At 39.8% G+C, this 14,695-nt stretch overlaps 1 protein-coding gene, 2 long non-coding RNA genes and 1 other non-coding gene across 4 annotated transcripts; all 4 read right to left on the bottom strand.

The window, feature by feature from the left end:
- Positions 1 to 1,974: 1,974 nt before the first annotated feature.
- Positions 1,975 to 6,352, bottom strand: LOC134214364 (uncharacterized). The gene is made up of 4 exons (XR_009979753.1): positions 6,319 to 6,352; positions 6,139 to 6,255; positions 5,547 to 5,630; positions 1,975 to 2,055 (listed from the first exon to the last, which is right to left on the bottom strand). It is a non-coding gene; the product is annotated as an uncharacterized LOC134214364 (long non-coding RNA).
- Positions 6,353 to 7,718: 1,366 nt separating this feature from the next.
- Positions 7,719 to 8,537, bottom strand: LOC134208958 (uncharacterized). The gene has a single exon (XM_062684927.1). It carries the CDS (start codon positions 8,535 to 8,537, stop codon positions 7,719 to 7,721), a length of 819 nt encoding a protein of 272 aa, XP_062540911.1.
- Positions 8,538 to 10,524: 1,987 nt separating this feature from the next.
- Trnav-aac (transfer RNA valine (anticodon AAC)) lies at positions 10,525 to 10,597 on the bottom strand. Its single transcript has one exon. It is a non-coding gene; the product is annotated as a tRNA-Val (tRNA).
- Positions 10,598 to 13,676: 3,079 nt separating this feature from the next.
- Positions 13,677 to 14,027, bottom strand: LOC134214363 (uncharacterized). Its single transcript, XR_009979752.1, has 3 exons — positions 13,935 to 14,027; positions 13,791 to 13,859; positions 13,677 to 13,733 (listed from the first exon to the last, which is right to left on the bottom strand). It is a non-coding gene; the product is annotated as an uncharacterized LOC134214363 (long non-coding RNA).
- Between the last annotated feature and the right edge of the window lie 668 nt (positions 14,028 to 14,695).

The raw sequence follows: 14,695 nt of genomic DNA, 5'->3' as shown, positions 1-14,695 counted from the left end.
GCACATAATTTTATTTTTCCTAATTGTGGCGTGTGCGTGTTGTTCTGTGTTATCAAATTGTGTGTTAATTTGTTAAGTGTTACCTATTTTTATGTTGGTACCGGTACATACCGCTGCTGCTTCGGTGATGATGGGCCGAAATAGCCGCCACAGCGACTCCAGTCCAACTGTGCGGCTAGAAATCTCGCCGACTAGCGAGGCGAGCGGTGATGTGGACAATTCTTTGTCCGACGGGGCCAGCGGGCGTTGCTGGTCGGTACCTTGCAGGCGTCTTTCCTCTTTGACACAATCGGCCGGCCGTGGCTTCACCACCTTGAACAGCCGAGAGGGGAAATCCTCCTTGACGTTTAAGGAAATTCCTGAGGATTCGTCCAACTATGGACGACGCAATCCTTAACTGTTTAGGCCCGAAAGCCTGTTGGCTTAGCGGACCGAACCGTGTGCTAGACGGAACAAAATAATAGGAAGTAGAGGTCCTAATGGACATAAAGGAATTAATTCCAAGTTTTACGGTGCAGGAATTGGGTTTACCTGAACACATCTTCCCCAAATCTCCAGGGGTGGGTGGGTCTGGTTCACTTGTTACAACTTGACTTCACAAAACACGTCTTAGCACACGGACGCCTGATTTACAAAGAGGCCACAATAGGGAAATGGCTTCTCTTTTAAAGGAATTCCCTCCACAATTTTCCCGCTGTTTTGCATGTCGTTTCATCCAACATGGCAATTGCCCAATATTGATGCCATGTTGAATATTTGGTAGCACCCTTATTTTTACAGCGGTACCAAACCCTAACGCTTCTGTGATAGTTCTGCTGTTTTTCAACGAGAAACGTGAAGGCTCCGACAAAACAACATAAATACAAAACAAAAATCTACAATTTGTAACCAAACGGTTACACTATCCACCACCCCGATGAAAAAATGCGAAAGCACGAAGAGATTTTGCATTTTTTTTTTTCAACTCACTCTCTCAAGTCATCTTCGGCCGTCATCTGTTCGTGGATGTAAAACAATTAAAAACTATTACAATATTTACAAAACAACAATTTTAAATTTACTAAACTACTCTACAAATATCGCGCGATATCATAATACAGCTTTACAACAAATTAAAAATATAAATAATAAATATGATAAAATAACAATAACGTACGTGCACCAATATATACAAATTAAAATACAAAAATGAAATAAATTAAAACATGCAAAATATACAATAAACAAATTAAAATCATTAAAATATCCCGTATTATGGGTAGACAACATTATTTATAATATTTACACAGCAAAAAAAGTTGTTGAATATTACATCGAAATCGCTGCAACCAACCGAATCCATCCGTTGTTGAATATTACACTGCGCGATGTACTCGACAGCTTGCTGTGTAATAAGAAGGAGCGATGTAATTTCTATCGACGTAATAAATAAAATGACGTAATCAAAGCGATGTAGATGCATGTGATGTAAAGCGGCCGGCTATTATGAGCCAGATGCATAGTAGGAATATGTGAATTGAGTTATTCTGGTGATTTCATGTTATCTTTTGAGTTTGTGAATCATGATATTTTATTATTTTTAAATTTGCTCATAACATACATAATTTTTTTCTAAAACCTTTCTCATAGGACTTGCACAAGATTGCCTACAGATTGAGTTATTTCCATAAAGCTGAAGCACCATGGTACTCTTCGACAGATTGGGATGCTTGACTTCAAGAGCTATGACCATCATGAACAGCTACATCAGTTCCATATTTCAGCTTTCCAGACAAGTTCCCTGACCGGTGGTATTGTTCGCCGACTGGAAGCCTAGACTGAGGTTCTTCTGAGTAGCCGCTATCAGCTCGTTTGATTTGCTGTCCATGTGTAGCTATCAATGACAGGGACAGCGAGTCATCGTGAACACGAACCTCTAATCCAGTGAATTGGCGACAGGTGTATTGATTTTCACGTGAAACTCGCAGGTCAGTTCCAGATGAATTACCTTGATAAACCCTTTAAAGTATAGAACCGAGCGACACGGAGCTCGGTGATCAAGAAAGACTTCATACGCTGAAAAAGAGAAAACACGTTCAGTAGAGATGATGAGGAGCGATGATATTTATTAGAAATGAAATAAAGTTTTTTTTTTATTTTCTTCAAGGAATTCTTAGCTGGTAAAGCATCTTAACCAACTGCGGTATTCCTAGAATTACTTGCCATAATACATATAAAAAGTGGCGTATACACCAGATTACATACTTGTTTTAATTAATTGTTATCCATTTTTCTGTTTTTTTAGGGCGCAGTAGTTCTAATAGGTTCTAATAATGTCTTATACCATGAAAAGAGTGTTGCCCAGGAGTATTTTAATCAAATTTCCAGTAAGATTCCGCTAATAACCTTACGGAGAAACCAATTGGAACGGTGGGGTTCTAAGAGTATATTTTTAGAATGCCGATTGGAATCTTCCTGGAATTTTGAAGGTAACCCTTGTGGGATTCCAAGTAGAATCCTTTTGAAATTTTAAGGTAAATCCTTCGGTAAGGAACGCTTCAGAGATTTTGATAGAAATCCATTTGGTTTTCCGATGGGAATCCATCTGGGGATCCTGATGGGAATACTTCTGGAATTCCGATGGGAAACCTGTTTTTTTAACTTTATTATGGTGTTTTTTTTTTTTCAATTCTAGAATTAAATTCTTATTGAAATTCTTTGCGGAATCCTTCTGACATACCGGAGTAAAATTACTTGATGCAAATATTTCTACGATAAACACCGACCGATTTCTTTAAAAAATATCACTCAGGATGGAAATATTAATTAAGAAAAACAAAATCTTTCTAGAATTCAGAGAAAATACTTCATAGATTCCGGTGAAGTTCATTTTGGGTTTCGCAGAAAATATAAAGAAATCGCATCAGAATCCCAGCAGAACGTCCATCGAATTTACCGAACAGTTTTCGCCAAAAGGGTTCTTTCTAAAATTCCCATTGGAATCCCCAATTTATTCCCTTCATAATTCCTAATAGGTTCTATTCGGAATGTCTTGAGAACTTCCTTAGAACTCCTCATTCGATTTTCATAAGAATCCCAGAAGAATTATCTTCGAAATCTATGGTCTTTTAAGTGATACTCATTAGAATCACAGAGAAAATTAATTCAGAAACATCAGGAAAAATTACCTTCAGAATGCCCCAAGGATTCCCTTCGGAATGCCCTAATGATTCTCTTCGAGATGCTCCCAGGATAACCTTCTGAATGCCTCAAGAACTCCCTTCGGAACGGAATACCTTAAGGATTCCCTTCAGAATGCCTCAAAAATTTCCATCCTCCAGGAGTTCCTCCTGCAATTCCTCGAGGAGTTACTCCTGATATTTCTCCAAGAGTTTCTCCAGAAGTTCCTCCAGGAGTTTCTCCAGGAGTTCCTCCAGGAGTTGCTCCTGGAATTCCTCCAGGAGTTCCTCCTTGATCTCCTCCAGGAGTCCCTCCTGGAACTCCTCCATTAGTCCCTCCTTGATCTCATCCAGGAGTTCCTCCTGGAATTCCTCCAGGAGTTCCTCCTGGAATTCCCCCAGGAGTTCCTCCTGGAATTCCCCCAGGAGTTCCTCCTGGAATTCCCCCAGGAGTTCCTCCTGGAATTCCCCCAGGAGTTCCTCCTGGAATTCCCCCAGGAGTTCCTCCTGGAATTCCCCCAGGAGTTCCTCCTGGAATTCCCCCAGGAGTTCCTCCTGGAATTCCCCCAGGAGTTCCTCCTGGAATTCCTCCAGGAGTTCCTCCTGGAATTCATCCAGGAGTTCCTCCTGGAATTTCTCCAGGAGTTCCTCCTGGAATTCCTCCAAGAGTTCCTCCTGGAATTCCTCCAAGAGTTCCTCCTGGAATTCCTCCAAGAGTTCCTCCTGGAATTCTTCCAGCAGTTCCTCCTGGAATTCCTCCTGGAATTCCTCCAAGAGTTCCTCCTGGAATTCCTCCAGGAGTTCCTCCTAGAATTCCTCCTGGTATTCCTCCAGGAGTTCCTCCTGGAATTCCTCCAAGAGATCCTCCTGGAATTCCTCCAGGAGTTCCTCCTAGAATTCCTCCTGGAATTCCTCCAGGAGTTCCTCCAAGAGTTCCTCCAGGAGTTCCTCCTGGAATTCCTCCAGAAGTTCCTCCTGGAATTCCTCCAGAAGTTCCTCCTGGAATTCCTCCAGGAGTTCCTCCTGGAATTCCTCCAGGAGTTTCTCCTGGAATTCCTCCAGGAGTTCCTCCTGGAATTCCTCCAGGAGTTCCTCCTGGAATTCCTCCAGGAGTTCCTCCTGGAATTCCTCCAGGAGTTCCTCCTGGAATTCCTCCAGGAGTTCCTCCTGGAATTCCTCCAGGAGTTCCTCCTGGAATTCCTCCAGGAGTTCCTCCTGGCATTCCTCCAGGAGTTCCTCCGGGAATTCCTCCAGGAGTTCATCCGGGAATTCCTCCTGAAGTTCCTCCTGGTCTCAGAAGACTACATAGAATACTTTTCGGAATCCCAAAACGAATCCAAAATCAAAACAATTCCCTTGGTCTCAGATCTCTTAATCGCACAACTGTCCGGAATCACAAAATTATTCTCAGCGGAATCGCAAAACGATTCCCTTTGAAATCACAAAACTTTCCTCGTCCGAATTGCTAATCGATTCACATCGGAATTTGAAAGGAATTTCCTTCGGGAAAAATTCTTTTCAGAATCCCATAATGAATCCAAAGGCAAAACAATTCTCTTCGGAGTCACAAACCGATTTTGCCCAGAATCGCATAACTATAACTTCGGAATTGCTAAACGATTTCCTTCTGAATTCCGAAAGAATTCGCTTCGCAAAAGATTCCTTTCCCAAAATGAATCCCAATAATACCTTGATTAATTTTCATTAAATTTTCATATGTGGATTTAAACCTGTGTTTAGTGTTTTTAATCCTGAGTGGGTATTCGACAAATAAAAGTAATCTTTCGATGGGAATCTTCCTGGAATTGGGAATTGATTTAGGTTTTGAAGGCTTGAAAGGATTACCGTTATGTAACCTACTTCCAATAAGCAAACAACGTGCTTAGTTAAGCTCATACCATTCATTTTTAATAGCGTGGACGGAGTTCTGCATTGCCACATGCTTATTGCAATATAGGTATTATATGTGCAGCTCAAAACCGATTTTTTTTAACTCACGACAATTTTTCTCCTATTAGTCGCAAGTTTCATTACTGCACATCTGGTTGCGAACAATGTGCACCAGTTGCGCAATGATGCGCTATAAGTTTAACGCGAATAAAATCGGTTTTCGCGACTTCGATTTTCAACTGGAATCACAATAGCTACTTTACGGTGTCGTCAGAACTCCAAATACGGAAAGGATTCCTGGCAAGATTCGCAAGGATTTTCTTCGAATATTCAGTTGAATACCCATCCAAAGAAAAATAGCTTTGGAATTTTAATTGAAAGCTACAGTCATGATAAGGAAACTCTCAAACACCGTAGGCACTCAAAGGAAATTTCTGGTTTAGATAACCGAAAGGAAGCTCTTTGAGATAAATTTCATAAAACATAAATAACGCTTACCGTATTCTGGCGGAGTTCAAAATTGGATGGTTGACCCGGTCCTGGACTTCGCTTGCCTAGTTTTGCCGACGGCAAATCAGAAATCTGCAAATATTAAGGTATTGAATGAAATGAAAAGAATCTTATTATTCAAACTAGGTACGATACACTTTTTATCGAGTGAATTTGTGATTAATTCCGACGAAAATCACTCAACTATTCTAGTGTTTAATATTCCCAAGAGATGAAAGCTTTATCCGTGAAATTCCGGAGGAAATCCTTCATAACATAGTAAACAATCAGAAGTTGACATTCTCCTTAAAAGTTTAACAGGATTATGATCAAAAAATTTCCATTAAAATTCAAGAATGCTTTACTGAATTGAATCAAATTTTTTTTATCAGTAATCCAGTAGTTAACAATGAAATCGCCAGCAGGATTCACATCTAAATCTAGCTCGATTTTCATCGGCATTAAGGATACTCAAAATTGCAACTCTAGGGATTTTATAGAAAATATGGCTAGAACACCAAAGGTCCCGCAAAAAGCAAATTCAACAGAATAACCGACGGTATTTTTTTCTGAAGAAAGCTCCAACATAAACAGCGCTTACCGGTTCCCAGTGGCTCGCAGCGAAACGCAAATGAAAACTGCGGATAAACCCGGTTCCTGATCGCAGAACCGGCAATCTCGCCTGTTAATAGGTTTTCCGGTGTAGTATTTGATGAATCTGCAAATATTTGAACAATAATTAAATTAATAAAAAGAGATTTTATTAAATAAAACAACTTACTGTTCTTGACCTGAACACAAAGACGGAAAAATTCAAACAAAAATGGTGCGTCGGTGCCGTCGCGTGCGGATGGTGCGAAAACAAATCTGGTAAGTGTTGCCAAGATTTAATATTGCATATCAATTCATGGCGATATCACATTTGAGCTGTGTAATTTTACACAACATCCTTCGAACTCAATAGGTTGCATCATATTCTGTGTAATATTAATAGAATAAGCACTGAAATATTACACAACTACTATGCAAAGGAAAATCGCGATTTTAAATCTGTGTAATCTCAAGGGGATGTAATATCACATACAAATGAATGTTTATATGCATTTGATTTTCATCATTACATAGCATTTTGAGTACATCGCTCAAATTACGTCGATGCTAATGACAATATTTTTTGCTGTGTACAAGTTGCGCATCGAAAAACAATTTTACAACCCTATTTACAATATTTACACCACATTCGATCACATTCGATGTGCACGGCCGAACCCCCTGGCGGGATTGATTCGCCGGCGAGCGGACTGTCAGTGAGTGACAGCTCGCTGAAACGTCATGAATCTGTCAAATCAAACTGACACAGCATATCTATTGTTTATTTATGTTTACGTTATGCTGTGCAGTGACGATGAAATAATTTAAAGTGAAAAGTGCCTTTTTGTGAATTAATCGGTAAGTAGTACGTACGATTTATATAAACATATCGAAGACTAATCTTCGTATGTGTTTGTGTTCTCTTTTTAGGTGAATGGATTCCATTCATCAAGGGTTGTTGGGCTATTTGGCAGCAATCTTTCAGGCGAAAGATTGCCCAATAGCAAACCCATAACGGTCCCGGGACGGACACCATGATAATCATCTTGCCTCTGCAAGATGCAATCAGGTAAGTAATGTGTACACAATAAAACATCCATCATGCTAATGATTGGAAATTATTTTTATTAGATTTGGCCAATCAAACAAATTGGGCGATCCCCTCCCAACAGCTCCACAGGTGGAGTGAGATGAGGGCATATTGGTATAACCCCTCGCCTCCCGCTCCGATCCTGCCAGTGCTGGTATGGATCCCCGTAATAAATCAGGTAAGTGGATCATTTTATTGCATGCTAGCCTTTTTCAACGACTGACCGGAGTCTTTCATCCGTCGGTCAAACTACATTAGGGCTAGACTAACAGCTAATTGATTCTCATTACAACTAACACAACCAACTAACAATTCCATTGTCCTTGGGTGTTATAAAATTATTAAAATTGGTTTCTCAAATTCTTTCCAGGTGTTCATCCTTTCGGCGGTGATTGCACCAAGTGACTGGGGGCAAAAAGTAATCCCGCACAGCACCGGGAAGTGGACAATCTGCCGTAGGTAACAAAATAGAAAAGATTGAGAAATAAATTATTGAATTTTTAGTTGAATTTGTTATTCTTTTTATTGTAAGAAAAGACTTTTTGGTGGGTTCCAGGTGTGCGTCCGGAACAGGGAATTTTCATTGAAGAATTAGGTTCCATTATCGAAGTTGATTTCATGCACAGTTCTTTGGCCGTGGGTTCCGCTTGAAGATTTTTGTTGGCCTTTTTCCGTCGGATCTTGAATGTCCGGGTTTGCTTTCGTAGGGATTCGGGGTTCGAAGATTGGGAATTTGAAGAATGGAAAGCACTACCAGGTAAGTCTCGGGGATAGTCGAATGAAGGAAGCATCGACTTACTGGTGAAATCGGGAGAAAAATAACCGGAAGAAAAGCGTGACACTGGGCTTCTTGTCGTTCCCTTATCGACCTGAAGATGGTCTTCCGAATTGAATTCGGACTCGCTGAAGGACATATTGTTTTCATCGGAATCGGAACTAGGAATTATTAATTCATGGTTTTCTTCTGGTTCCGACTCCGGTTCCCTGAATTCGCATGTCGCGCTAGGGGGCAAATAGCGAGAATTGGCATCGCTTGTGACGATGTCCATGTCACGCATAAATAAATTAATTATTCTTTTAATTTTTACGACATCTGCTGGAATCATTATCCCCGAAGTCCTCTGCTCCCGAATGGTGTGCAGAGTTTCTTCGAGGTCCAGCTCCAACTCCTCTAGTGGGTAGTTAGGATGCGTCGATAGTAACGGACCGGGAATCTCAGTAGATTCTTCCAAGTCCGATTCGTCCGCATCATATGTCTTCGGCTGCCAATTTATTGCTGCATAATTGGTTTCAGCCTTTGCTCGTCGCTTGCGTGTCATTGTATGAGAATCAGTGGTGGTTAAGTGGGTGAAACAAAATCGAAAAAACACAGTGACGAATCAAAACAAACAGATTAAAATAAATAGTGCGCGTTCGTTGTCATAATAAATGGACATAACCAGTAAAGCATAATTATGATATGTATAATAAAAGTCAATAAACGATTCACGAAACACAAAATTTGCCAACATCAACGAATTTTTGATCGGAAAAAACGACAATCGATCGCAAATGTGTCCGTGATGTGCTCAGGACCTCTTTTGAAGGCAAAAACCTTGTACAAACACTTTTTCCACATCAAGGAATAAACAGTGATCTAAAGGTGGATGTCATTCGTGCAAGCACGGATCCCTGCCACCTCCCGTCGGCAAAATCGTTAGATTTTTGTATACTACGACGGACCCTTGATTACCGTTCGCGGACTTTTGGCTGGGAGCCAATTGAAACTAAAGTTTCCTGAATCGTCAACAATCAATAGCCAGGCCAGACCAGGACACAAGAGACTCTCCGGCAATCCCAGGGTCGGCTAACTACTGGGTAATCAAGGGTTTTTCGCGGTAAACAAAAACTAACAACACAGAATTTTCACATTACTTGCACATAATTTTATTTTTCCTAATTGTGGCGTGTGCGTGTTGTTCTGTGTTATCAAATTGTGTGTTAATTTGTTAAGTGTTACCTATTTTTATGTTGGTACCGGTACATACCGCTGCTGCTTCGGTGATGATGGGCCGAAATAGCCGCCACAGCGACTCCAGTCCAACTGTGCGGCTAGAAATCTCGCCGACTAGCGAGGCGAGCGGTGATGTGGACAATTCTTTGTCCGACGGGGCCAGCGGGCGTTGCTGGTTGGTACGTTGCAGGCGTCTTCCCTCTTTGACACAATCGGCCGGCCGTGGCTTCACCACCTTGGACAGCCGAGAGGGGAAATCCTCCTTGACGTTTAAGGAAATTCCTGAGGATTCGTCCAACTATGGACGACGCAATCCTTAACTGTTTAGGCCCGAAAGCCTGTTGGCTTAGCGGACCGAACCGTGTGCTAGACGGAACAAAATAATAGGAAGTAGAGGTCCTAATGGACATAAAGGAATTAATTCCAAGTTTTACGGTGCAGGAATTGGGTTTACCTGAACACATCTTCCCCAAATTTCCAGAGGGAGGGGGGTGGGTCTGGTTCACTTGTCACAACTTGACTTCACTAAACACGTCTTAGCACACGGACGCCTGATTTACAAAGAGGCCACAATAGGGAAATGGCTTCTCTTTTAAAGGAATTCCCTCCACAATTTTCCCGCTGTTTTGCATGTTGTTTCATCCAACATGGCAATTGCCCAATCTTGATGCCATGTTGAATATTTGGTAGCACCCTTATTTTTACAGCGGTACCAAACCCTAACGCTTCTGTGATAGTTCTGCTGTTTTTCAACGAGAAACGTGAAGGCTCCGACAAAACAACATAAATACAAAACAAAAATCTACAATTTGTAACCAAACGGTTACAAATTTTGTGTCTGCACTTTGAAAAGATACAATAATTGAGTTTATCTACGGGGTATAACATCGATAAGGCTTAAGAACCATCCTCCCTCATACGTTTCCAATCGACAAGCATAGTAACTTAAAGAAAGTTGAAGGGAAACGAACTCAAATTTAGTTGACTCACGTGCACCGTGGTAAGGTGGCAAGCGAGACGAGGAGAACGAAGTATTTCGTGACCTCGAAAGAGAAAATCGAATCAAATGTGTATTTAGTAAAGTTCCAGTGTGCACAACTGATTAAAGATGTTGACTGAAATTTCCCATATATTGTGATATTTTGAATACTCTTTTTTCTCGATAGGTAGGTATTTATTGAATGCAAAATAATAAATTACATATTGTACTCTATGTACAAATGAAGCATGTCGTTAATAAAATGTTACTATTCTGGAGATATGAATATCTCATATCTTTCTATTCATCAATTTTTAAAAATCAAAATAACGTTTGTTTCCGCCCGGGATCGAACCGGGGGCCTTCCGCGTGTTAGGCGGATGTGATAACCACTACACCACGGAAACAGATGATATTTATCTTCATTGGTGTCAAATTTTTATAACATAATAAACACAATGGAATTAGGCCACTTTGAATAAATAAACGATAAACGAATCGATGGGAATGAAAGTAGATACACAGTTTTTAATCGCATCCTCATTAAAAATTTTGTTCATCTCAACTAATCTAAAGCATAGATATTAGAATGAACAGAAAGTTTTACATAAAAATTATAACGAATTCCTATACATGCCCAACCCATACATGTACATTGTATATTTCCCAACATATACCCAAGTTGTTTCCTTTGCCAATACATACTGGCGTTTTATTTTTAATGCTGGTGATGGCTCTGCAAACCAAAAGGTACAGGTCAAAGAGATTATCATGCGGATAACGAACGGACAGTAGATGGGTAGGTTTATTCTGCAGTTAAATCACTTGGTATCTGATTATTGGATCATGGCTTGCGTGCGGTAATACTTGACATAACTTATGATATGATGATGACAGAGATAGTGATTAAACAGAGCGATAGTAATTAAAGTTTCCAATGTATGAAATTCGTTATGAGTAAATCACTATGATATGACTATAAATGATATGACTATAAATTGTAAATAACAATTAAATAGCTTCCTAATTATAAACGATTATGACATCTCTTTAAACTATTATTTGTGGCATAGATGTACAAAATTTAAAATTACCATGACACAGCAGATTTGTAGCTAAATGACATACACAATAATGGCTGGAATCACCAAATATCAAATTGGTAACCTGTGACTTGAAGGATGTATACTGTATAGTCACGGACATCCAGATCCACGGGGTAAACACACACAACTCCACCGCTTGAACGAGTGGAAACTATCAAGCATCATGGCAGTACTCTGAAATGACCGGGAGGTTCTGAGAAAACGAGAGTTCAACCACAAGTGCAGTTAAGTTATAAAGTGGTTTTATATAATGCAATGATTAACAAACTCTGTATATGCCAAAAATCATGTCTGAAAAGTCTCAAATCAAATAAATCAAAAGAATTTCCTGTTTCTTTTCAGAAGAAGCACTCGATTCACATTACTTAATTCCATAATTTGCATGAATTGGACACGTTTCGATGCCAATCACTTCCGGTGGTGCTTTTTAGAAGCTCTACCAACATTTGCTTCATGAAAGAAAGGTCATCCTTTTCATAGCTGATGGCATAGCGTCCTGAAACGTAAAGCGGTCTCTAAAAATAATTATCGGCTGCAATCCGCTCCTGAAGCTTAAGGATAAGCCTCCCCAATCCAAAACTAAATGCGTTTTCAAGGGCATCCCATTTAAAATGGGAGCCACGCACAACTGTTCTTTTTATTATTCCAGCTTGGCAGAGTCGCACCAAAGTCCTTAAGTAAGGCTCAAGATTTTTGGTATTGATACAGGGAGATGTACCTTTATTTTCTATTGGTAATACATGTACAACTGTATCACAAAAAAAACTGATTCTTCATTTTTCATGGAGAAGCAAAAATAGATGGAAACCTACTTTTTGCGAAATCCTTGTATCACATTGATTTATATATTTAGGCAGCTATATACGGGCGATATAAATGTGAAAGTTGTCTGTCACAACATATCAAATAAATATTTCCGTCACGGGAGAACGACCTCATTCCCGTGCCGGCCTCTATGTCAAGCCGAAAATATTACTTCCACAACGTAACCATGAGAGCCAGTATGCCTCCACAAGAAGCTAGACATAGGTGTAGGAACCCAAATAGAACTAATCAATCAAGAAGGATGGTCGCTGCAGAGAAAGAAAATCCATGAACAGAAAAACAAGGCGTTGTGGCTTAGTTTTTACCGCTCGATCCACACAATCCAACCAGACGGATTACGGGAAAACTGTTTGGCGACCTTTAGTGACGGACGAGAAATATTACACCAAAGCCGATTTTATAAAGCGCTTTAATAATAGAAGCAGAAAATACAATTAAGCAGTAGATCAAATTCCAGCCAACTTTTACGTATAAACGATGATCTGAAATAATGCACCAAAACCATTTTTTTTGTGAAAAAAAAGCATGTTATATTGAAAATTAAAAGTCATCTGTTATTCGATTGTCCGCTACTGTATGCCTAACGGAAAGGTTAAGGCGATTTGATTTCGAATGCAGGCGATATGCCAAATGTAAAAGTATGCGGCATATTTGCTAAACCTTCTATAATTTTATCCCATAGTGGTTCCCAAAAGTGTTTATTTACAAAACCCACAAGGTACGAATTTTATCCCTTTTTGTATGTTCATCCTTGACATTGTTTCGTTAATATTGCCCCCATGGCCTATCACAGGAAAATTAAACACAACGCGCCGATTGAGAACTCCTTTGGTTGCATGTCTTGGTCGAGCTCGAGCTGATGATTGCCACTGTTCTGGGGAAATGCGGAATGTGAATTTATTCCTTGTGCTGCAACTATGAACCCCCCTACCTATACTAAACCAGTATGTATGCAATCGCTCGCCGGAGAGGCAGCACAAGAAATATTGAGACTTTGCATGCAGCAATATCGTTCTGTCCTGCTGCAGTTGACGACGCCTCTTTGGCTTTGAGCCTTCAAGCGGAAGATCGTCATAGGCTGTGTATGTCCAACGTCTATGAATGCATGTTGTGCCTTATAAACAATGCCGACGACAGCTTTTCTGTGGCGACGATGCTAAACTAAGCATGGGAGCGAACGAGCTAAAGTATTTTTCGTAATGCCGCAACTGTGCCGCAGGGTCATTAATCGTCTGATAAAGCTGTCAAGAGGCGGAACACATGGAAAAATGTTAATATCTAGCTGGGCACATGGAACAAATGTTAGACCTTTTTGTTCTTATCGTACACCAAATACTGTCAACGGAAAAAAATTGATTCAAGGACTGGATTTTCAAATGTTTCTGTTTGACTAAGCAATCAATCACGTATAATTCATCAGTTTAAAAATTGAAATTTGAATCTGATATGCATTTTTGTGAACTGATAAACACAATAATATTTTCGTTCTAAATTTTTTATTCATCGGTCTTGTTCCATTGCTGCGATTTCTTTTTTGCTCAATAGATTTTTGTTCGGATTTACCTTAATAAATGCACCACCGTTTTCGAGCGGCTCTTAGTAGCAGCTAAAACTATAGTTTTATTTTAGTAATTAGTTCAAATAACGCTTATTTTATGGTTCAACTTACAATTGATAGTTTGTTTTAAGGTCCTCGTGCTACGACAGATTTGTAGGGTTCGCGTGATGGTAATCTAGTCTGTACATTTTTTAATCAAATTTTAATTAAGGTAATTTTTAAGTTTGTAGTTCGTAATAGTTCAGTTTTACTCACATAGTTGTACATAGGCTAATTTAGATGCTTTGTCCTTAATTTTCAACCGCACTAGTTTTAAACCATTAGCTTTTAGTTTTACAATATAATCCCTAGAATAAATTCCATATTATTGCCTTGAAATGAGCTGTAGTTTTAAGTATGTTACCCTATTGATGTTTGTTAAACATAAACCAAATTAGGCGTTTCAAATTCACGTATTTTCGATACGATATTATTTTTAGTATAGAATAAAATATTCTTTATGGACTTTAGAATAATGAAATTTCACGTTAGGCCGATAGAAACTTTAACCAGTTTGTTTTCATTTCTACCTTCGCTATTCACACAAGCCAATCCATCAACGATCTGTCCTATCGGCTAGACCGTCCTGATGGGCGAGATGCCCAGTGACTGCTACGTTGTCGGACTGCCCAGTGGGAATTCTGCACAATTTTTTTTGGAATAGTTTTGTTTTTTATTACATTACGGAGAAAAGAACAATTTGGAGAGTTACGTGAAAATAACCTGCAGATTGCAATCCCCGCAAAGAACAAAATCACATAGCGTTAAATTGGGTTCAAACATTGAGACAAATCAACTGTCAATTAATTGTCAGTACCCAGCCGAAGTAAGATACTTGATACCTGATGGGCTACAGCTCTTCGATGAACCTACGCCGAATGGAGTATTCTTCTCCACTGGACTCGATCCTGGGCCAATCACTTCCAGTCGCCCTGAACATTGAGCGCCCTCAGGTCCTCTACAACTGCAAAACGCCA

Source organism: Armigeres subalbatus, chromosome 2 (genome assembly GCF_024139115.2).
Source record: "Armigeres subalbatus isolate Guangzhou_Male chromosome 2, GZ_Asu_2, whole genome shotgun sequence".
NCBI lineage: Eukaryota > Metazoa > Arthropoda > Insecta > Diptera > Culicidae > Armigeres > Armigeres subalbatus.
The sequence above is the reverse complement of the archived record's forward strand: the minus strand, read 5'-3'. Positions and strand labels throughout refer to the sequence as shown.